The 24,754-nt window shown below is 37.6% G+C and overlaps 2 protein-coding genes across 4 annotated transcripts in view; one reads left to right on the forward strand and one right to left on the reverse strand.

Annotated features, from left to right (window-relative positions):
• Positions 1–526: 526 nt before the first annotated feature.
• Positions 527–11,070, forward strand: mpg (N-methylpurine DNA glycosylase). Its single transcript, XM_007238201.4, has 3 exons — positions 527–1,760; positions 8,669–8,873; positions 10,095–11,070. Exons 1-3 carry the CDS (start codon positions 1,488–1,490, stop codon positions 10,532–10,534), a joined length of 918 nt encoding a protein of 305 aa, XP_007238263.3. The 5' UTR covers positions 527–1,487; the 3' UTR covers positions 10,535–11,070.
• A 1,190-nt stretch (positions 11,071–12,260) lies between these two features.
• The window catches only part of nprl3 (NPR3-like, GATOR1 complex subunit), a 31,103-nt gene continuing 18,609 nt past the window's right edge, over positions 12,261–24,754 (reverse strand). For all 3 annotated transcript variants that reach the window (XM_022667160.2, XM_022667161.2, XM_022667162.2), the window contains 6 exons: positions 24,462–24,618; positions 20,866–20,972; positions 18,708–18,837; positions 16,413–16,602; positions 16,138–16,330; positions 12,261–12,613 (listed from right to left, as the gene is read on the reverse strand). In XM_022667160.2, coding sequence (XP_022522881.2) covers positions 12,448–12,613; positions 16,138–16,330; positions 16,413–16,602; positions 18,708–18,837; positions 20,866–20,972; positions 24,462–24,618 — 943 coding nt within the window. In that variant the 3' untranslated portion in view covers positions 12,261–12,447. The remainder of the gene's footprint in view (positions 12,614–16,137; positions 16,331–16,412; positions 16,603–18,707; positions 18,838–20,865; positions 20,973–24,461; positions 24,619–24,754) is intronic.

The raw sequence follows: 24,754 nt of genomic DNA on the forward strand, positions 1-24,754 counted from the left end.
CTAGCTATGATAACTAAGGTAACTGGGGTAAAAGAGCTAGCTAACTAAGATAACTGAAGTAACTGGGGTAAGTGAGCTAGCTAGCTAGCTAAGCTAATTGAAGTAACTGGGTAAGTGAGCTAGCTAGCTAAAATAACTAAAGTAACTTGAGGAAAATGAGCTAGCTCAGAAAAAAACTAACTGAATTAAATAGGGTAAATGAGATAACTAGCTAAGCTATTTGAAGTAAATGGGGTAGCCGAGCTAGCTAGCTAAGCTAATTGAAGTAGCTATGGTAAGTGAGCTAAGCTAATGAAAGTAGCTATGGTAAGTGAGCTAAGCTAGCTAGGCTAATTTAAGTAACTGGGGAAAACGAACTAGGTAAGTGAGCTAGCCAACTAACATAGCTTAAGTATCTTTGTTAAGTGAGCACGCTATCTAAGCTAATTAAAGTAATTGGGGTAGGTGAGCTAGCTAAGGGAAGGTGAGCTAGCTAAGGTACGGGTGAGCTAGCTAAGGTAAGGAACTAAGGTACGTAAATTAGCTAGCTAAACTAATTAAAATAACTGAGGAAAACAAACAAGGTAAATAGGTTAGCTATCTAAGCTAACCGCAGTAACTGTGGTAAGTGAGCTAAGCTATTGAAGTTAATGGGGTAAGCGAGCTAGCTAGCTAAGCTAATTGAAATAGCTATGGTAAGTAAGATAACCTAATTGAAGTAACTGGGGTAGCCGAGCTAGCTAGCTAAGCTAATTGAAGTAACTGGGGTAAGTGAGCTAGCTAGCTAAGCTAATTGAAATAGCTATGGTAAGTAAGATAACCTAATTGAAGTAACTGGGGTAGCCGAGCTAGCTAGCTAAGCTAATTGAAGTAACTGGGGTAAGTGAGCTAGATAGCTAAGCTTATTAAAGTAGCTATGGTAAGTGAACTAAGCTAATGAAAGTAACTGGTGTAAGTGAGCTAGCTAGCTAGGCTAATTTAAGTAACTGGGGAAAACGAACTAGGTAAGTGAGCTAGCCAACTTAAGTATCTTTTTTAAGTGAGCTAGCTAGCTAACTGAATTAAATAGGGTAAATGAGCTAACTAGCTAAGCTACTTGAGATAACCGGGGCAAGTGAGCTAACTAGCTAAGCTATTTGAAGTAATTGGGGTAAGTGAGCTAGCTAGTTAATCTAACTGAAGTAACTGGTGTAAGTGAGCTAACTAGCTAAGCTAATTTAAGTACTTGGGCTAAGTAAGCTAGCTAGCTAAGCTAACTGAAGTAACTGGGGCAAGCTAACTAGCTAGCTAGGCTAACTCTGGTAACATAGGAAAACGAACTAGCTAACTGAAGTAGGTAGTTAACTAGGTTAACTGTGAAAAGCTAAATATCCAGCTAAGCTAACTCAGTTAGCATTAGCACACGGCTGTGTGTTTTTAGCAGCAGAAGCTAACTAACTGCAGTCCGGGTAAAACACAGATCCACACGGAGCGGCCCGGTTACCGGGCAGAACCCTGATCTGTGAGCGATGCCAGCCCGCAAGAGAAAGCTCCTCTCCCCTGACCCAGTTTCAGAACCGTCAGAACCAGAACCCAGGCGGGCGCTGCAGCAGACCCGCCCGGAGGAGAGCGGCAGAATCGCGGGGACGGACCGGGAGGAGCTCCGGAGTGTGTATTTCCCCATTAAACCCGAACCTGCAGCCGAAACTGGACCCAAAACTGGACCAGAACCTGGAGGCCGGCTGGGCTTTACCTTCTTCAACCAGCCGTGTGTGGATTTAGCCCGAGCCTTTCTGGGGAAGGTGAGGTCCAGTCACCCAGATAAACACAGATAAACCCAGATAATGGGTCTGACTTCACAAGTCTAAGCAACCCTGTTTAGGTTCTAAGTGTGAAGTCAAGAAATAATAAAAAAGTTTAAATTAATCATATAACAGGTTTTACAACATTCTAGAGCACAATTTCAATTCATTCAATAAAACCTAATGTTTTGTAGTAGTAATTTCTAAACAAATAAGCGAATAAATACTATTTTCTGCTAAATAACAGCTCAAAACCAGATTATACTGGTAGCTGGATTGTGTAGGAGTGTGTAGAGTCAGAATTATGCTGTGTTATCTTTATATCATAAATTAATATCACTATAGGGGTAGGAACTATTTAATATATGTGGTCCAGCAAGTCTAACTACACTTACATTAGTTTTCTGGCTAACAGCTAATTATATCACTCTGGCCACTCCACTTACTTGCACTTCATAATCTGATATCTGCAGAACATTGTAGATCATTGCAATGCATTTGAGTTTACATGAAAATCAGGTAATAATCTGATTTTTACTTTGTAACCTGATTTAGCAAAAAACATGATGTTTGTAAGAATAAGATGTAACATAAACATCAAGTAAAACTTAATCTCTGTGGCTTTCTTTGCACATCAAGAAGCAATATGATCACACATCAATGTCAATTCTACCATAAAACCTAATGTTTTTTAGTAGTAATCTGTAAGCAAATAAAGTTAACTTAATTCCCTGCTAAATTACAGCTCAAGACAAAATTCAGCTGGTAGCTGGATTCAAGTTGTTAAAAAGTTGGTCATCCAAGTTTTTAATTTCACTAAATTGGTAAACTAAACATAGCCAAAAATATAAGGAAATGTGTGTTTGGTATGCCTTTTCTGGTGTCATAATGCTTCCTGGCAATATATCTAAAAATCTGTTAATTTCTCTTTTAAATGGAGTTACAATAGTGACGGACATGAGCTTAGTATGTGGGTTGTGCCAATGAAAAAAAAATGCCAAATCCTTCCTGCCAGTGCCAAACAGCTTATTCTGATGGCTCGTTTGGTGTGTTAACTTTACCGTTGTTGTAGTAAACCATGATAAAGATTACTATCTTTGTTGAATAGCACACCTCCGCTCTCCTGCAGCTTTCTGAGATCCAGTAATTTTGTGATTTTTGCCCAGCACTTTTTACAACGGCCGCTTCGGGGCATAATTTGCCCCAATAAATCACTTTTTACACCGTTACCCAGGCTCAGAGTAGCTCCACACCCCCTTGGTCGAATCCGGAGAGCCCTGACATTTAAAACGAGGCATTATTAACTTTTAAAACTGCACAAGAAGTTTACTAAAAGCTACTGTTTACATTCCATAGTGCAGGTAAATCTCCGGATGCCGCCATCTTTGTACTGATAATGACATACGTATATACATAGACCTCTAATAATCACAACTTTACCAATTTTTACCCAGTTTTTACATGGTTTGGTTCATTACAAACAGCAGAGATGTATTAATGATACAGTAAATAGTGTTTTTAATAAGCTTCTTGTGCACTTTTAAAGATATTAATGCATGGTTTTAAGTGTACTTTGAGCTGGATAACGGTGTAAAAAGCGATTTACTGGGGCAAAATATGCCCCGAATAACCCGTTGTAAAGCCTGCTGGGCAAAAAGCACAACATTACTGGATCTCGGAAAGCTGGGGAGAGCGGAGGTGTGCTATTCAACCAAGGTAAGAATTTTTTATCATGTTTTACTACAACAAAAGTCCATTTAACACCGGAGTTCTCCTTTAAAGGACCTGCTGTAACATTAGTCTCGGTATCAGATGCCTCAGAACACCTTTAGAGGTCTTTAGAAGGTTATGATAAGCCAGGCTTTCGGTACAATCAGACAGACAGCAGTGGAGTATCAGCTGGAGTTGATTTGGAGCATAGCTGAGGGAACAGCCTGGAGCAGCGGTTACCCTTTCGGATCTAACCTGTAAAGTGAGCTGTGTGAGAACTTGGAGAAATGACTGGAGGTTGAATATATATTTAGAAGCTAAAGATCTGTGAAAATGAGGTCTGACGGTGTTTTGGTAAGAATTGTCCCTGCGCTGTGGTTATACCACACTTCCTTTCCTGTGTTGTGGAAAGAATTAACAGTTTGTTTGGTTGCTTTTATGAGATCTTAAAGATGAATTACTCTAGTTTCTGCTCAAGCCAATCAGTAAGGTCATGAAGATGTTGGAAGTGTGTAGATTCAGAATTATGCTGTGTTCTCTTTACATCAAAAGTTATATATAGTACCAGTATAGGGGTAGGAACTATTAAAACTCTGTGGTCCAACAAGTCTAACTATACTAATGTTAGCTTTCTGGCTAACGGCTAATTATATCACTCTGGCCACTCTGTTTACTTGCACTTTTTAAACTGATTGCTGCAAAACATCGTAGCTTGTCAGTAATCGTTGCAATGCATTTGCGTTTACATGAACTTAGGTATCAGATAAAGGGGGGAAAAAGCAGAGTTTACAAGAATCAGAATAAGATGTGACATAAATATCACGTAAAACCCCAACTTTTGCACATCGAGCCACAATATGATCATACATCAGCTAGAAGATGAATATTATTCAACTCCTTCGGTTTTAGCTTTGCTTTAAAAGTGTTTGGACACTATCTCGTGGGTACTGCTCACTTATTTTCACTAATATGGTCTGTTTTCACTCATTCACAGACTGAGACTTCCTAGAATACTCAGGTTAAGTGAATAAAATGGAATACTGGAATAAAATACTCTTCATTTCTTTTTATTAGATTTCATAATGCTTTTAAGATTTTAAACCTTGCATGCTGTTAACATGACTACCTGAATTATGAGATAAATGCAGATAATTGCAGTAACTTGGATATAAACAGATTTTTGATAGTGTGAAAAGCTTAAAATAAACCAAAACAGATTTGATTAGAAAAATGAATTTAGCTTTTACCTGATATTAAACTAATATTTCTATTTTTAAGATATACATTTTCAGCAAGTTTTAGAGGGACATAATTGTGAAATGATTCGAACCATTTGGACAAAAAAATGTATAAAACATTAGAATAGATGTCTAAAATATCATAACCGTTTTTCTTGTATTGATGTGATTTTTTGCTTTTGTGTTATATATTGATGGAATTTGATATTTGATTAGTTTTTGTTGAAGTTATGTGCGTGATAATATTTTTAATGCTGTTCAGGTAGAGGCTTTATATAAGCTCATATAATTTTTTTTGCTTCTACCTGCACTTTATGTTATGCTATTTACTTTTTGTGAGGGTTTTTGTTTTTTTATCATGCAAAAATAAAATTTCAAACTCTGTATATCCATATACAGTAGTATGACGTCTGTGAGACATTAGGTCTCCAGGAGCAGGACTGAAGACCGCTGGCCGATGCCAAAAGCCACAAGAAGGCTCTCATTGTAATGAATCGATGCAGAGCCAGGAGTTCTGGAGTTCTGGTCCGACTGACGGGTACAAGCTGTGCCAGGTTGCATTTACACAGCTGTAAAATGGGCACACAGGTGCCAGGGAAGGCATTTAGACTCTCTTTAGGCTGAATTAGTGATCGTTCAGTGACTCATGCCCTCCGCTGTGGGCGGTCCTCGTGCCCAAGTGTGTGTTTGTGTAATTTACGAGTGTCCGGAACTGTACGGAGCGGGCGTGTAATGAGAAGTATGAAGGCAAATATTATTGGGGGCGGACCACATAACACATAACACACAACACACCGCCCCCTCCCCCACCACCACCATACATTCCTGCTTCCTGCCCATCCACAGCTAACTGGCGTAGAGGAGGGGGGGCCACTTGTGTGTTTTTTTACACTCTGAAGCATTCAATACACACACACACACACATCGAACACAAACTGCACAAAAGGACGTGACTTTGTTTAGACTTCCTGTTTTAAAGGTTGCTATGCTATGCAGGAGGAAGAGCTTTCTCTTATAAAGCGCCTCAACTCTGGAATAATCTCCCCGAATATGTTCGGGACTCAGACACAGTCTCAATCTTTAAGTCTAGACTGAAAACTTACTTGTTTAGTTTAGCTTTTGGTAATTAATGTTTTTCCCTTTAGATAAGGCTGCAGATTCAGGGGTTCATGGACAGAGGAAATTGTGGTAAACTGAGATGCTGGTGCTGTTGTTCTCCCACTGCACACGGTCACTCAGGTTTGTGGACGGTGGAGTGGGTGGATGCTGGTGTTTCAGGGTGCCTCCATGTCTATGTTACCTTCTGGCTCTCTGCCTTTAGTTAGGCTGTTTTATTCAGTTCTGCCGGAGTCATTTGCCACACTCTGATAATGTTTTAATATTCTCAGTTTTGCATAAATCCAGTCAAAACTAATTCCATCTCTCTGCCTTCCTCCGAGTTACTGACTGCCCACCTGTCTGACCCGATACCGATGTTGGACCCTCAGGCTCTCGCGTCTCCTGTCCAGCCAGACTGATGGAAGTTTCTGAAGTCAGCTCTTCTCCACCACCACCACAGATCAGCTGCTCATCGACCATCTTACTCTCCACTACAGATTACATCCAAGCCATTAGTGGCGCTATTATACTCCTGAATATATAAAACCTATATAGATGTATAAAAGACTTTTTAAAATTAATTTAAAAGCCGTTTGACCAGTGGTAGGATGGTCCCCCCTTTAATGTGAGTCTTGGTCCTCCCAAGGTTTCTTCCTCCTCCTGCAGCTCTGAGGGAGTTTTTCCTTGCCTCCGCGCTCACTGGGGGTTCTGTATTTTGTATTTTCTATGTGTAATGTTTTGCCTGATTCTTTGTCCTGTAATCATGTTTCTGTAAAGCTGCTTTGTGCCAACACCTGTTGTAAAAAGCGCTATACAAATAAATTTGATTTGATTTGATTTGATATGCTGGACAACCCACGTACAAAATGTCAGGGCCAGCCATGTATTAGTCAAAGCGTGGGCCATGCTGTCTTAGCACAGCACTGAAACGCTGCATAGTTAAAAATAAATATTTTATATACACTAGGGGTGTGCCATATCGTATCGTACACGATAATATCGTCAACATTTTTGAATAACTTAAATGATACTGATATTATATAGTTTTTCAATATATTTCTACTAGAAACAGATTATATCAAGAGTCAAGAGGCTTTTATTGTCAGTACATCTGAGTACAGGTACACAGTGTGATGAAATTACCATGGTGCAACATAGAACAACAAGCAATAGACAACATAAAGTGCAGGAGTGACGACAGTGCAACATAAAATTATAAAATTATAACACTAAATAACAATAAATACAATAAATACAAAAGACGAGACAATTTAAAGACAGGACAGTGCAGTACCGATACGGTATAATAAAGTGTATAGTGGGGATAAGGTGCAGAGATGTGTGACATACTGTAACATATAGAACATATATAATCACAGCAGTTACTGAGGTAGAGTTTATAGTTTTTAAGAGTGCAGCAAATATTGCTGAAGGAATAAAGTCATGTCAGTCTCTGTGTGCTGACTGTGTGTGTGTGTGTGTGTGTGGGTGAATTCAGTCTTTGTGTGTGTAAAGGGGGGGGTGGGGTGTTCAGTTCAGTTTTGTGTGATTTTGCAGGTCTAGGAGGGTCTGTCGGTCGTAGATGTGGGTGCCAGTTGTTCTCATAGCGAACTCTTGCATGGTTGCGAGTTCAGATCGGATTATTTACAACAAAACAAACAAAAAAGCACCGTGTTTTGGTTCCGGAGTGGCCACTGCGACTGCTCGCGCCGCCGACAGGAAGTGAAGTATCGTTTATTATTTATTTATCTGTGCAGTATCATTTATTTTACTTTAATCCTGGATATATGGAGATATCATGATTTTCTGGATCATTGACTTCTACTGTTACAAATCTGACAAAACTCTTGTATATTTTAATATCTCAGTTAATGGTGTGCCATATCATGCCTTATCGTATGCAATAATAAAATTATAATTAAAAAAAAAATTGTATTCTTGAGATATTTTTGTTTTTAAATCAGTGTTTTGTCATATCGCCAGAACAAATAACAGAAAAATAACATAAAATATAGTGATATTATTTTAGAGCCATATCGCCCACCCCTAATGTACACAGTACCATTCAAAAGTTTTCATTACATTACATTTGGCAGACGCTTTTGTCCAAAGCGACTTACAATATTGAAGTGCAAATAATAGAAGAGGTTAAGTACAAAAATAATAGAAGTTAAAAATAAAACATCTATAGATAGAGCCTTAAGGAGGTCAGAGGGAAATAATGGGATAGAGAGTTTTCATTATTTAAAAAAAATGCTTTTTAATTCGACTTCTCTTTGTATTATCTAGTTTGTAAAGCACTTTGAATGACCGTTGTGTATGAAAGGTGCTGTATAAATAAACGTGCCTTGTCTATTATGTTTGAGGTTTATTGTGTGGTGACATCATGTCAACCAGAATGCATTGTTTTGGGCAGATTTTAAAAATTCGATTTTAAAACACATGTCTTTGTTTAAAAACAGCCTTTATTATATATATATATATATATATTATTTGTTTGTTTAAGATATGTAAGAAACATATATAATCCGATTGCCATGTCTGAATAATGTAAAGCTTTAATAATTTAAAGCTTATTGCTCTTTAAATGGGTGTAATTGCATTATTATGCTGTTATCATTTACTCATTGGCATGAAATGGTTTTAAATGGTTTTAAAATTATATTCATATAGTTTATCACAATTATTCCTGGAATAATAATTGTACAAACAAAAATATATCTGTTTTTTAATGACAGACTCAGGACTGTTTGTATTGTGGTAAAAAAGGCATTAGTGTTTTAGTGTTAGAGGCACCATCTGCTGGCTACAACATGAAATTCACTAGAATAAAAAAAGTGTTAAATTGTGTGTGTGTGTTAGGTGCTGGTGCGCACACAGGCTGATGGGACGGAGCTGAGGGGACGGGTGGTGGAGACGGAGGCGTATCTGGGTGGAGAGGACAGGGCGTCTCACTCTGCTGGGGGAAAAAGGACGGAGAGGAACGTCGCCATGTTCATGAAGCCGGGCACCATCTACGTTTACCCCATCTACGGCATTTACCTGTGCATGAACGTCTCCAGCCAGGGTGAGACCTAAGAACACCTCCAGCATTAAACCTCTCCTTTCACTAAAATCCTCTTTTTGTGAAATATGGTGGGTCTCTGAGTTGTTTATGATGCTGCACATGATAAAAATCTTCCTTATTGTCTGCAGCAGCTAGTAAAAGAAAATGTTCAGAAAAACAAAACGAGTCGATCAGGAAAAGCACTGTGTCTACATCAACCCGTGAATTAGTATTCATGGCCCCGCCCACCTTGGCTCGTGACCGCCCACGGGCAGAGCTGAAGCCGGGCGGCGACGCCGTCTTATCAGATAGGAGATAACTAACAGCGCTAGAAACAGCATGCAGTTCATTCCTGTGTTATTTGTGTGAATAACACATCAGTGTTTATATACTTTACCCAGTAAGAAGGTTAAAATTTGTCTATGAAGGAAAAACACCACCAGCCAAGTACAATTGAGATAGGTAGGTGTTTAGATGTTTACAACAGTTCTGTTTACACTAGTTAAAAGTAAAAATCCACCCCGGAATTTTGTTTGTTCCAACTGTCTGGGCGGCTCTGCTGCGGCTCAGCCAACAAAACCCTGGGGTGGATTTTTACTTTCTGGACCTGGACTACCCACCTCTGTGTGTGTAACTATATGTTTAAATAGGATCTCCGGTGGATTTGGTGTTTTACAGAGACTCTAAGTCTAGGTCAGTGGCTGAACTGCACTTAGCAGGGCATTATTACACATGTTGTAAAGTAACATATAACTTTGTAAAGACTGTTATTAGTATAAAAATGTCTTTATTTTAAAACCTTTCTAACTGTTGGCCGTCTCGCTGACATGTTTGCATGTATGAATATTTATGAGCAAAGAACAGCTCAAATGGCATTCATTCATACTAGAGACCACAACTAGACATTTTAATATGAATAAACCTTTAATCAGCCTTACAGTACCGGTCAGAAGTTTTAGAACACCCCCGACTCTATTAGTACTCCAGATTTGAGACTTTAAGAGCATTTATTTGCAGAAATTGAGAAACTGTGATGTTGTTATTATTATTATTATTATTATTATTATTATTATTATCCTCCACCTGTCATTTATTTGCTCCTTTGCTAAAAGTATTTGAATTTAACAATTTCAAATACTTTCTAAGCAAAAAGTGATGCATGCCACTAATTTAGATTGATTAATCTCACAGCATGTACTTAATGATCATGTAATATATTGATATATTGATTAATTTGTTTAGGGGAGGGGGCAGCAGTGCTGCTGCGTGCTCTGGAGCCGCTGCAGGGTCAGAACGTCATGAGGAAACTTCGGGAAGCTAAACGTCGAGAAGGAGCCAAAACCCTGAGGGACCGGGAGCTCTGTAACGGCCCGTCCAAACTCTGCCAGGCCCTGGACATCCAGCGGCGCTTCGACCGCCGTGACCTGGCCACCGACGCCCAGGTGTGGCTGGAGGACTCCGAAACACCTGGAACACCTGGAACCGGAGTGGTGGTTTCAGCACCGCGGATCGGAATCGACTCTCACGGCGAATGGGCCACGAAACCGCTGCGGTTCTACCTGCATAGAAACACCTGCGTCAGCGTCGTCAACAGAGACGCAGAGAACAGACTACAGGTAACGGACAGGTGCGCTCAGAACAGGACAGGTACACAGACAGCAGGACACCTGAAACCTTCATGATCCCTCATGACTGGATGTTAAATTTCTAATCGTTATTAAACAAAAAGGCACCTGTGAGAAAGCCTTAATGTTTTGAAATAATATTACAAAATAGAATATTGCAATAAAAGAGTTTTTTAATGGTAATTAACTTGGTTATAAATACTTTAAGTACTGTTTAATACTGTTATTCAGCCACGAAAGTCGGATACATATTAGATTCTATCGTATCTGTACCACATATTGAAGTGGCAATGGAATATATCAGATACAGTCAGTGTGTGTTTGCTGTTCACATTACCACACCTGTATCATAAATGATGTAAATGATCATATTTGGGCCACTTTTACCTGCAGTGTGAATGTAACCTTAGTAAACACAGTGGATACAATGATATCTTGATCATTAAAAAATATTGAGGTAAATATGTAAATATATTGTATGATAAATCAAAAACATAATTATTGAGACAGGCCTACCTGTACCAGGACTTTTCTGTAGAATTCACTTAATTAAAAAAATTTAAAGTGCTTTTTTAATAAACATACATGTTGGACACTGTATCTTCTCTTTCACGACATTTGAGAAAATTCTGCTTTATAATTATATATATATATATATATATATTCCCTTGAGTCCCCACGTCCTCGTTACATTTTTGCATCTCTGCATCATGATACTTAATCTTTTAAAAGAAAAGATGGAGACACTGCCCGTACCGTCTAGTGGTCACATGACAACACTACACACAACTTTGACAACAAGATGACGGGAATCCCAGTCAAAAGTTTCTACAGCCAGTCCAGGCAGAAACATAGGCTAGGTTAAAATTCTCATCAAATTTGAAATAATGAAACTTTTTTACTTCTGGAGAAAGCTAAAATGTAGTTTTTGGACTAATTTGGTGCTTCTGATTCCACAAGGATAACTTACATTTAAAAATGTAGTTTTTGTACTTTTTAGGTCCAACTTATCCCAACTATGTAGGATAAATAATAAATGCACACCAATTGCATTTACCAATTGATTGTGATTGGATGTGATTGGATGTAGAGAAATACAAAGTAGTGCACTATAGGACTCTGTGGGCGTGGCCTAAGCTTTTGTTCTTAATGGCTTTATTTTTTCCCCTTAAATTTCTTTTACTTTTATACTTTAAGTAGTTTTGAATCCAGTACTTTTTAAACACTTTTACTTAAAGAGTAAAAAGCTTGAGTTGATACTTCTTTATAACTTCTACAGAAGTATTTTATTAAACTCTAATTTCTATACTTCTACTTTTTTAGTAATTAATTAAAATTAATTTCTCATGGTAATCATGATTTTAATAATGATTAATCACAGAATTTTGTTTAAGCAATTGACACCACTAAATAAATAATGAATGTTTTTATCTTGTTACCAATCTTTAAAGGTTTTAAAGAGATAAAAAAGTGTGATTAACTTCAGCTGGATCCTGCAGGTTATGAAGCGAGGTCTGGAATGATCATTACAGCATGTTATCCTTTAGTTCTTTCGTTTTTTTTTTCGTTTGTTTTTGGATGAAAGGATGATTTATTACAGTAGGGATCGTCCCAAATCCCCTAATAGGAGACGCTCGAGTGCAGAACTGTAACTGCCCGTTTTACAGCCGTACAAAGACTTACAACACAGTAGGACTCATAAATAATACTCTATTTATACACAAACTTAATACTCAACCTTCTAAAAACAAAAAACGCATGAACTGAGAGACAGAGTCAGATGTAACATAAAAAATATGTACAGTTTATTGGGCAGAACCTGTCCAATTATTTAACAACACTATTCCTAAATCCTTTAAAGCACTGGGAGGGTAAGTGATGCACAGCACTCGGTGTTATCTCTGTATCCAGTGTGAATTCTGCAGTGGAGGGTCCGGGGGAGGTGTGCAGTGTGTCCGGCCCACAGCGGGTCACTCCGGCGGGGACTGGAAGAGTGAGATGACCGGGTCCTCGTGATTGGTCACCACTAGAACACTGCGGAACTTATCGAACAGAGTCTTTAGCTGGGAGCGCCGCATGTTCTCGTTGTACATGATCTCCTCCAGGTGGTGATGACCTCTGAAGTAGTGCAGTAACCTGTGGAAGAAGAGAAACTGGAGTTACGATGTTTTTACAACAGCTGCATTTGGTTCGGTTTATACGAGACACTAAACTATTTTGCAGGACTGTAGATAGATAGATAGATAGATAGATAGGTTCTTAACGCCGTTCCGACACACTAGGGTCATTTTAACGGCGGTATTTAAGTCAAATCTTCAAACTGTGCATTATTTTATCTAAAATTAATTATAAAAGTTGAGTTATATTTAAAAAATTTAAAAAATTCATAATTTTTCCAGGTGCTGCGGCTTTAAGCACATTTGGCATCTCACGTTCAGTAAAAAACCTCAGTCTATCTGAGTGCAGTGGTTTGCAGTCCATTAAAATGTGTTTCAAGGTAAGTCTGTCTTTACAGAGGTGACTTGCAGGACTGTGTCGATTGGTTTAAAGAACACAATATCAGGGTGTCTACAGGTTTGACCATGTGAAAATAAAGACATTTTAAGACTTTTAAATACCCTTTTCCAAATAAAATTAAGACCAACTCGCAAGATCATACACGTTAAAATAAAAAACAATTGATTGTTTACGTTTAATCTAGCTGCTTGAAAACTTCAAATGTGAATGCACAAGACACACAATACGAGACACAAACATTACAATTTTCTCACTGTACAGTATACACAATGAAACTTTATACAAAACAAAATTCAAACACTCCAGCTCACGCTCAACCCTTTCAGTTCTCATACTTTCTCTCTAAAACGCTTTCTAAGGATGTTTGTTTGATTTTGTGATCAGGCACCCTAGAACAGCTCTGTGATGCATTTGTTTTCACGGTCCAGTAAACATTTTTATTGTAATTAAATTCAAAATGCAAGATATTATTTGTCTGTTTTAATAAGCACAATTTTTAAATACCTTATACAAATAAGAGTGAATAATAATAATAATTATTATTATTATTATTATTACTTTTATATTTATTTAAATATATTATTAATATTATTATTATTATTATTTAATATATATATATATTGTATATTTATATATTTATTGTATATTATATTTAATATATGTATTATTTATTCGCTCTTATCTGTATTAGGTATTTTAAATATGAGTGAGTAAATAAAAAAAAAAAAAATATTAAATGTTATTAAAAATTGTGCTTATGAGTCTGAAGTTGTTTAATCACTGTTTAATTCATCTCTCTCTTGCTATGTTTCAGATGCGTGCGGGGTATGTTTCAGTTTCTCTCTCTCTCGCTGTGTCCTATACTCTCTCTCTCTCTCTTTACATATACTTAATAGCAGCGCAGCATGTGTACGCAGCACTATGCGTGTGTAGTACGCATGCCGGTATTTAGATTTGCGTACCATTTCGTACGCATGGGAAATGAGAGGGTTCGCACTGCATGGCTAACTACCGATTTCCACCCCCGAAGTTCAACATATAGCTGACGGAATTATTCCCCCCTAAATTTAAGACATTTTGGTTAAAAATTTAAGACAAAATAAGACTTTTCAAGGCCTTATATGACAAAAATTAAATTTAAAACCAATTTAAGACTTTTTAAGGCCACCCTGCAATATTGATGTTTAATCATTAGATCAGATTAGTGCTGGACGATATGGCTAAAATTTATATCACGATATATTCCTTAATTTCGGTCGATACAATATAATTTCGATATCGATATAAATACTTTGAAGGCCTCAGAAAAACTACTAAGAATCCCTGCAATGGAAATCTGTACACTACTGTCTGAAATTTTAATTTAAGTCTTTAAAGCCTCCTCTCACAAAAACTGTATAATACTTCAGAAAAAAAAATTGATCAGAATAAATCAATGCTCACTTTTATTTGCATGTAGCAAAATAAAAACATGACATCCCTGTCTGTCAAACACAAACCTATAACTTATATACATATTACCAATATAAATAACTTTACATTACAACAGAGACAGAGCTTCTTATTCTTTTGTAAACTTATTTATTTAACAGATCAAAACAGAAAGTGCTTTAACCAGGATAAGGAGAATATTGTATGTAGTGAAACTGCTTGAGGTGGTAAAAAAAACACGTCTGTGATAGATTCTGTAAATAATACAGATCGATATGCCACAAAAAAGATTTCACCGATATTGAAACTTTTCTTATCGCAATAAATACCGATGTATCGAAATATTGTCCAGGCCTAGTTCAGATGTAAAGATTGGTGTCAGAAGTGGTTCATTTTTTGGTGTTTAAACAGCATCCACTAGAGGGCAGTGTTTTAGTGTTCAAAATACCCATCTCGACTACACTAGTAGTGGTGGTGGTGGTAACCTTACTGAAGCTCAGTGATTACCTGTTCAGCAGAAAAATAGCCAACTCTCCTGTTTCCATGGCTACAGCACACTGTTTGCATACTGTTGTGTTCTATACCTGGCAGCCCGGGGTGTCAAGAAAACTTGACTGTGCAGTAAATGTTTATTTTTTATTTTACTTTTGTTTTTCACTCATGCAAAAAAAATGCTGCTGTGTTCAGGCACAAGATAAATCGAAATATAAAACTAAAGTCCTCATATGTGGACATAATTTTTCTTAGGACCCACATGATGTCAATCAACCTTTATTTTGACTCGGATAATATAATAATATAGCCGAGCATTTACAAACACAGGGATTAACATGACAGAGAAATGAAAAGCTACATTTAATTATTTTAAAATAGCAGTAAATAAAATATAAAAATAGATAAACAAAATAGGATTAGAATAAAATTAAATTAATAAAATTAATGATTATAATAAAGTATGGTTTAAGTGATAGAAAATTAAGATAAAAAAAAAAATAAGACTAATACAACAAAAATGAGTTAAAAATGAGCTAAAACTAACTTTAACATAATACAATAAAAATACAAAAATATAAATGAACTTAAAAATAAATAATAATAGCAATAATAATAATAATGTAATGTAGAAGTTTTGTTTTTAGAAAAGAAAATTTAAAATGAATGCCATGCAAGAGTTTGGGTCTTAGATGGATAAACAATCACAATGTGTTGCCTTGTGATATTTTTAGATTTAATTTAAAAAAAAAAATTGTTTTTCTTCAGACGTAAATTATTATAGTGAATATTTAAATGTAAATAAAAGAATGAATGAAAGAAATGTAAAATGCAATTATATGTATATTAGTGGTGTCAATTAAAATAATAGTATATACTTGTATGTTTGAGGGGAGATAAAATCAACATGCTGGAATAAAGAATGCATGATAAATTGGTTGTGAGGATTTCTGAATTTGAACTTAATTCCATGAGTAAAAAATATCCGAGATGAGGAGCAGTGCAGGAGTGCGTTTGTGTGTGTGTGTGTGTGTGTGTGTGTGTGCGTGTGTGTGCAACTAGTCAGTGCCTTGGTTGGGGGCGGGGCAGATTACAGCGGAAGTAGTGGACACACTTGTTGCCTTAATTAACTTACGTAAAAAAAAATAGTACAGCATTACTGATTACAAATGAACAGCACACGTTAACAGAGCTAATATATATATAATCGTATCTCGTACCTGGCGAACATGCGGAGGTCGTCGGGGTTCTGGGCGGCGGGGACGCTGAGGATGGCCTGCTGCTCGTGCTCGCTCAGGCTGGCCAGCAGGGTCTCGGTCATCCTCTTGTTGAGCGGAGAGTCTCCTCCCGGCAGCAGCTCGGCGCTGGAGTTATCCATGCTGGGGCTGGTCAGGGTCATGTCGTCGCTGCTGGCTGGAGAAAGCAGGGTTTAGTGGGGTTGGACTGGGATCGGGTCAGAACTTCAGTAAAAGAAGCTGGCAGTGAGAAGACGTACTGGGAGACCCAAAGCTGAGGGCGCTGGGGGTGCTGAGGCTGCGACCCGTCACTCGGCTCACGGGCAGGGGCTCGTCCTCCGGTGGACCCGGCGGCTCCTGACCCGGCGGCACCAGCAGGCACACGTAGGTGTGGAGCTGAATCAGCAGCCGCCGCTGCAGCATCCAAACCACCATCTGGATCAACTGAGCCTGAGCCGAGAGACACAACAACACTCCCCCTCAATAAAACAATGGAGGAACAGGGTTCAAGTTTTCATTCCATCATTTTAAATTTATTTTAAAATAGCCAGTTGTGTCTCTAGTACAGGGGCGTCCAAACTACGGCCCGCGGACCATTTGCGGCCCGTTTCCTTTTTTGGAGCGGCCCGCGAGGTATTTTAGAAATAGAATGAAAGTTGGCCCGCTGTTAAGCAGGTTTTTATAATGTGAGATTCAAAGATTGAACGCTAGGTGTCAGAAACGGGCCAAAGAGTCTAAAAGCAGAGAGGGTGCGCATTTCTAGCGCAGAAAAACGGGCCAAAGATTCTAAAAGCGGAGAGGGTGCGCATTTCTAGCGCAGAAAAACGGGCCAAAGATTCTAAAAGCGGAGAGGGTGCGCATTTCTAGCGCAGAAAACGGGCCAAAGAGTCTAAAAGTGGAGAAAGTGCGCATTTCTAGCGCAGAAAAACGGGCCAAAGAGTCTAAAAGCGGAGAGGGTGCGCATTTCTAGCGCAGAAAAACGGGCCAAAGAGTCTAAAAGCAGAGAGAGTGCGCATTTCTAGCGCAGAAAACGGGCCAAAGAGTCTAAAATCGGTCAAGTAAAGTCAAGTAAAATGGAGTGTAAATGAAATAATCAGGAAAATGTATTATTTAAAGTGGTATATTTCATTATTTGTTTTATTACAGAGTCTGTGGCCCGTGACTTCAAATATATTTCTTCTTCTGGCCCCCAACAAAAAAAGTTTGGACACCCCTGCTCTAGTATGAATAAATGTCATGTGAGCTGTTTTTTGTGGGGGGAAAAAATGCTCCGAATCACTGAATTAGAGGTCTCTGAAGAAAGACAGGATTTGGCTCTTTTGCATGATTATTTGTACATGCAAATATATTGCCTCTGATTGGCTGACAGCACTGCAGCAGATCATGTAAAACGCGGAATCCACCGGAGATCCAATTTTACTATAGGTAACTAACGCTAAAAAAAGCTGGTGTAAACAGCTGACGAAAAAGTGTCTGCTCTGCTGCAGCCCGACTTCAGCTCCGTCTGTGGGAAGTGGCGAGCCAATGTGGGCGTGGCCATGAATACTAATTCACGGGTTGATGTAGACACGGTGCTTTTCCTGATCGACTCGTTTGTGTTTTTCTGAATATTTTCTTTTACTAGCTGCTGCAGACAATGAGGAAGATTTTCATCATGTGCAGCATCATAAACAACTCAGAGACCCACTGTATTTCACACACAACAAGAACAAGAAAAAGAGGATTTTAGCAGAATGAGACCTTTAAGGATGTGTAAACATATTTAATGGAAAACATAACTGCAAACCTACAATTAAAAGCAGAAAAAAAATCTAACAAAATGATGGCCAGTTTTTTTTTCTGTTAATATACCCGTACTGTATATATTTCTTTTTTTCTGTATTAAAAAAAATGTAGATAAAGCTGTATTCTTTTTTCCTACTTCCTTTTCTTCCTTAAAGAAATTGTATAAGGACTTTGTAGGAGATGCAAAAAGCTGTGCACTGTTGAGTGAGACATATTATACCTGTATCATACTGTAAACACAAATGTTCTGTGTACTAGGGAACTTAAAAGAAATTAAATTAAAAAAATACAAAATAAAAGATATCTGGTGTTAAATGTGATCACGATAAGTATGAACCTCCATTCTTCCCCAGTATTCCCAATTACAATCAATCAATCAACCAATCTTTATTTCCACAAAAGGGAATGATGGAACTAAAACATATAATAATAATAATAATAATAAGTTAAAAAAACAAAAAGAAATAACAAAAATGCACAGTCACTTGGATAACTACCTTTAAACAGATTACAGGATTGAAAATAGTATTAATGCGTTGAAGTACTCCTTACTGAAATAACAGGGTGGTAAAACATCACAAGATTAATACATAAACACACTATATTAATACATAAATAATAATAATCTTAACTCTCAACAAATCCACCTTAAACTTTTATACAGTAGATTAGCTAATTAGTGCATGTATGCGTGATTGCATTATACCTCAATCTAACAGATGCATGTTTTGTTATCATTAGAGATGATATTCCTCTTCTACAGCACTCACCTCCTGAACCGGAGCGTCCAGCGGGTTTCTGAACTCAGACAGAGACACCGGTAAAGAGAATTTAGCTAAAACAGACGGCAGATCGTGACCAGGAAACTGCTGGGCAAAGTGTTGAGCCAGTGGAGAGTACCTAAGATCAGGTATATCAAATAAAATACCTGTAAATACACATCTAATTCAAACAATACAGTCAAATAAATACATAAAATTCCAACACAAGACAGACCATAGCAAAATCATATGGTAAAATTGCACATAAGTTCATGATTCTGTTCTCTGTTTAGCTATATTTTTATATATACTGTATGTATATGGTGGGTCAAAAAAAACCCAAACAAACAAAAAAATGTATATACAATGCTGTGAAATTTTTTTTCGGCCTTACAGATTTCTTTTGTTTTAGCATTTTTTTCATACATACATTTTTCCGACTCTTTAGTTCATGATTCTGTTCTCTGTTTAGCTATATTTTTGTATATATTTATATGTATGTTTCTTTCCTTTTCTTTTAATTTTTCTTTTTTTTTTTCCTTCTGCATCTCACTCCCCAGTCCCTCCAACCCTGAACCCCCAGCTGCAGCTACAAAAAGAAAAAAAATATATATTAAATATATATATATTTATATAAATTTAATAAATAAATGAATAAATAATAAAGTATCATTAATCCTTCAAAGAGGGGAGATTGGTGGCTGAAAAAATATATATATATACAGTGCCGTGAAAAATGACTTTTGGCCTTTTGCATTTTTTCATACTTAAATTTTTCAGATTATCTAAAAACTTTAATATCAGACAAATATAACCTGAGTAAATATAAAAAGCCTGTTTTAAATAATGATTTCATTTAGTAAGGGAAAACAATAGCCAAATCAATCCAGCCCTGTGTAAAAAAAATTGTTTGCCCCACATAAACTAACAGTGATTAATCACTTTTTTTCAATTCAAGTTCAATTTCACTACTAACCACAACCAGACCTGATTACTGATTCCAGACCTGTAGAATCAAGAAATCACTTATATATTAGATCCTGTCTAAAAGCATGAAGCAGATAAAAGATCTCATTTAAAAGCAGCACATTATTATTATTATACCCCCATCTGAAGAAACTCAACAACAGATCAGAAAAAAACAAAGTTATTGATCATCTATCAGCCTGGAAAAGGTTGTAAAATCATTTATTTCTAAAGCTTTGAGACTCCAGAGAACCACAGTGATTCACTATTATTCATTAATGGAGAAAAAACATGGAACACTGGTGGTGAACCTTCCCAGGAGTGACCGGCCGACCGAACAAAATTACTCCAAAAGAGCATGAAGAACTCATCCAAGAGATCCATAAAAAAGAACCCAGAACAACTAAAGAATTTATTGTGTTTTTGTTGTATTGTACATATAGTGTCTCCCACTCATTTAGATTACATTTTTATTTCTTTTTATTTCTATTTATATATCTATTTCACCCCCACCACTACTGCACCTTGTTCTGTCTCATGTATGTCTGTGTCCCTGCTGCTGTATTGTACACATAGTGTCTCCCCTTTTTCTTTATTTTTCTTTATTATCCATTATCTGTACTTGCTGTAAAATTGGGAAGGAGAGTAACGTAATTTCAATTCTCTGTATGTCCTGTACATATGCAGTACTGACAATAAAACTACTTGACTTGACTTGAATTTAAAGAACTGCAGGATCTCACTCGCCTCAGTTAAGATCAGTGTTAATGATTCAATAATAAGAATAAAGAGACTGGGTATATATAATAGTATACATAATAAAGAGTACTAACCTTTGTTGAATAGCCCCCCTCTGCTCTCCCACAGTTTTCCCGGATCCAGTATTTTTAGCAGTTTGTCCAAACAGGTTTTAGAATGGGTTTTAATGGGGCATATTTTGCCCTTGGAAATGAATCGCTTTTAACCCATTATTCAGGCTCAAAGTAGCTCCAAACCTTACTGATAGAATCTTCTGCACTTTAAAAGTTACTAATGCCTCGTTTTAAACGTCAGGGCTCTCCGGATTTTATCTGAGGGAGAAAAATATGCCCCATAAACATCCATTCTAAAGCCTGTTTGGACAAACTGCTAAAAAAATACAGTACAGTATAGATACAGTACAGTAAGATTTATTATTATAAAGATACTATTAGACACTCACAGGCAGATGTTGGCGTGTGGTGACAGCATGTAGACGTTGTTCTCACACAGCGGGTACACAATGATGGCTTTACCCCAGTACACCAGGTGAGCAGCTATCTGAAACACCTGTGGGGGGCGACAGAGAGCAGACAGAGAACACTTCAGAAAAGATCTTTAATATTCAACTTTTTTTGTTGGGGGCCAGAAGGAGAAATATATTTGAAGTCAGGGGCCACAGACTCTATAATAAAACAAATAATGAAATATACCACTTTAAATAATACATTTTCCTGATTATTTCATTTACACACCATTTTACTTTACTTAATATCTTTATCTATCTTTGACAGTGTTGTGTAAACTAAGATTTTTCAAATTGATGTTTCATTTCATGATGTCTCTTAATATTAAACTCCTTAATTACGGCAACTTTTAGAATCTTTGGCCCATTTTTCTGCGCTAGAAATGCGCACCCTCTCCGCTTTTAGACTCTTTGGCCCGTTTTTCTGCGCTAGAAATGCGCACCCTCTCCGCTTTTAGACTCTTTGACCCGTTTTTCTGCGCTAGAAATGCGCACCCTCTCTGCTTTTAGACTCTTTGGCCCGTTTTTCTGCGCTAGAAATGCGCACTCTCTCCGCTTTTAGACTCTTTGGCCCGTTTCTGACACCTAGCGTTCAAACTTTGAATCTCACATTATAAAAACCTGCCTAACAGCGGGCCAACTTTCATTCTATTTCTAAAATACCTCGCGGGCCGCTCCAAAAAAGGAAACGGGCCGCAAATGGCCCGCGGGCCGTAGTGTGGACACCCCTGTTCTAAAATAATACAGTTTATTATTTAATTCAGTTAATTTTACATTACTCTGCTCTGCAACATCTAAATATATATATATATATATATATTATTCTTCATATTTGTGGCTTTTTGTTTTCAATAACATAAATAAAAACAATCATAAAATTACGTATAAAAGTATGCAGTTTGAACACAAGGTTAATCGAACAAGCTGTTCTAAAGCAGTGTTTCTGAAAAGCTTTGACTGATACGGATACAGATTTTTTTTTATCATGTTATATCAGGTTATAACACTCTGACCACTGGGTGGCACAATGAGATATATTGATTTGTACACTGTAAAGGTATTATGACCCTTCTGACAGTTACAGTATGTTATATTTATATTTTTCTAATATCTAATAAAATTTTCTGAAGTTTAGTCTCATTCCATTATTTAAATTAAATATGTAAACATGTATTTAAATTACATATATCCAGAACCACAAACAGTAGGAGTTTTGCAAATGTCCACTAGGTGGAAGCATGAGACTGATTACTACATAGCACATATTTACTGTATATACAGCTCTGGAAAAAAATAAAGAGATCACTTTAAAATAATCAGTTTCTCTTTTATTTATAAGTTTATGTTTGAGTAAAATGAACATTAAATGAACATAAAAATATTCTCATTTAGAGCATTTATGTGCAAAAAAAGGGGAAATGGCTAAAATAACAAAAACGATGCAGAGGAATAACCCTGTTTTTAATCACAGTTTTTTTCATGCATCTTGGCATCATGTTCTCCTCCACCAGTCTTACACACTGCTTTTGGATAACTTTATGCTGCTTTACTCCTGGTGCAAAAATTTAAGCAGTTCAGTTTGGTGGTTTGATGGTTTGTGATCATCCATCTTCCTCTTGATTATATTCCAGAGGTTTTCAATTTGGTAAAATCAAAGAAACTCATCATTTTAAGTGAAATCTTATTTTTTTGTAAATTCTTTTTGTAAATACATTTCTTTTCATGGATATCACTATACTTGCTCTATACAGACTATACTCACTACACACTGTATACTCACTCTATACACACTCTATACACACTGTGCACACTGTTCTCTCTAACAGTATATATATATATATAGAGAGAGAGAGAGAGAGAGAGAGAGAGAGATAGATTACTGTTAGAGAGAACAGAGTGTATAGAGCAGGGGTGTCCAAACTTTTTTGTTGGGGGCCAGAAGGAGAAATATATTACAAGTTTTACTTGACTTACTGTCTTTATCTTTGACAGTGTTGTGTAAACTAAGATTTTTCAAATTGATGTTTAATTTCATGATGTCTCTTAATATAAAACTCCTTAATTACGGCAACTTTTAGACTCTTTTACCCCGTTTTTCTGCGCTAGAAATGCGCACTCTCTCCGGTTTAAGACTCTTTTGCCCGTTTTTCTGCGCTAGAAATGCGCACCCTCTCCGCTTTTAGACTCTTTTACCCCGTTTTTCTGGGCTAGAAATGCGCACTCTCTCCGCTTTTAGACTCTTTGGCCTGTTTTTGTGCGCTAGAAATGCGTACTCTCTCCACTTTTAGACTCTTTGGCCTGTTTTTCTGCACTAGAAATGCACACTGTCTCTGCTTTTAGACTCTTTGGCCTGTTTTTCTGCGCTAGAAATGCGCACTCTCTCCGCTTTTAGAGTCTTTGGCCTGTTTTTCTGCACTAGAAATGCGCACCCTCTCTGCTTTTAGACTCTTTGGCCTGTTTTTCTGCGCTAGAAATGCGCACTCTCTCCGCTTTTAGACTCTTTGGCCTGTTTTTCTGCACTAGAAATGCGCACTCTCTCCGCTTTTAGACTCTTTTACCCCGTTTTTCTGGGCTAGAAATGCGCACTCTCTCCGCTTTTAGACTCTTTGGCCCGTTTTTCTGCGCTAGAAATGCGTACTCTCTCCGCTTTTAGACTCTTTGGCCTGTTTTTGTGCGCTAGAAATGCGCACCCTCTCCGCTTTTAGACTCTTTGGCCTGTTTTTGTGCGCTAGAAATGCGCACCCTCTCCGCTTTTAGACTCTTTGGCCCGTTTCTGACACCTAGCGTTCAAACTTTGAATCTCACATTATAAAAACCTGCCTAACAGCGGGCCAACTTTCATTCTATTTCTAAAATACCGCGCGGGCCGCTCCAAAAAAGGAAACGGACCTCAAATGGCCCGCGGGCCGTAGTTTAGACACCCCTGGTATAGAGTGAGTATAGAGCGTGTATAGAGCGAGTATAGAGCGTGTATAGAGCGTGTATAGAGCGAGTATAGAGTGAGTATAGAGTGTGTATAGTGTGTATAGAGTGAGTATAGAGTGTGTAGAGTGTGTATAGAGTGAGTATAGAGTGAGTATAGAGTGAGTATAGAGTGTGTATAGAGTGTGTTTAGAGTGTGTATAGAGTGTGTATAGAGCGTGTATAGAGCGAGTATAGAGCGTGTATAGAGCGTGTATAGAGCGAGTATAGAGCGTGTATAGAGCGAGTATAGAGCGAGTATAGAGTGTGTATAGAGTGTGTATAGAGTGAGTATAGAGTGTGTATAGAGTGTGTATAGAGTGAGTATAGAGTGAGTATAGAGTGAGTATAGAGTGTGTATAGAGTGTGTTTAGAGTGTGTATAGAGTGTGTATAGAGTGTGTATAGAGTGTGTATAGAGTGAGTATAGAGTGAGTATAGAGTGAGTATAGAGTGTGTATAGAGTGTGTATAGAGCGAGTATAGAGCGAGTATAGAGCGAGTATAGAGTGTGTTTAGAGTGTGTTTAGAGTGTGTTTAGAGTGTGTATAGAGTGTGTATAGTTTGTATATACCTGCAGGAGGGCGAGGTCAGCGTCCTGGGCGAGCTGCTGCAGGTTCTTCATGGCGGAGCAGATCTTGATGAGGCGGAGGAGAGCCGGGGAGCAGTCCAGCGGGAGCTGAGCCAGCAGAGCCTTCTCACTGTCCAGCAGCAGCAGGGCGTGATACGGCCTACAGGACAACGACCAGCTTAATACACGGTACTGTTTATAACTGCATAATAACTACTGTTAATAACTGCACTGTTTATAACAGTGTACTGTACTGTTAATAACCATCCAGCAGCAGCACCTAATGCGGCCTACAG

The sequence above is a fragment of the Astyanax mexicanus genome, chromosome 3 (assembly GCF_023375975.1).
Source record: "Astyanax mexicanus isolate ESR-SI-001 chromosome 3, AstMex3_surface, whole genome shotgun sequence".
Taxonomy (NCBI): domain Eukaryota; kingdom Metazoa; phylum Chordata; class Actinopteri; order Characiformes; family Acestrorhamphidae; genus Astyanax; species Astyanax mexicanus.

Coding starts and splice junctions, on each gene's coding strand:
- mpg (XM_007238201.4), top strand. CDS start 1,488: ATGCCAGCCCGCAAGAGAAAGCTCCTCTCCCCTGACCCAGTTTCAGAA. Junction 1,761..8,668: donor CCCGAGCCTTTCTGGGGAAG/GTGAGGTCCAGT, acceptor TGTGTGTGTTAG/GTGCTGGTGCGCACACAGGC. Junction 8,874..10,094: donor CATGAACGTCTCCAGCCAGG/GTGAGACCTAAG, acceptor TAATTTGTTTAG/GGGAGGGGGCAGCAGTGCTG.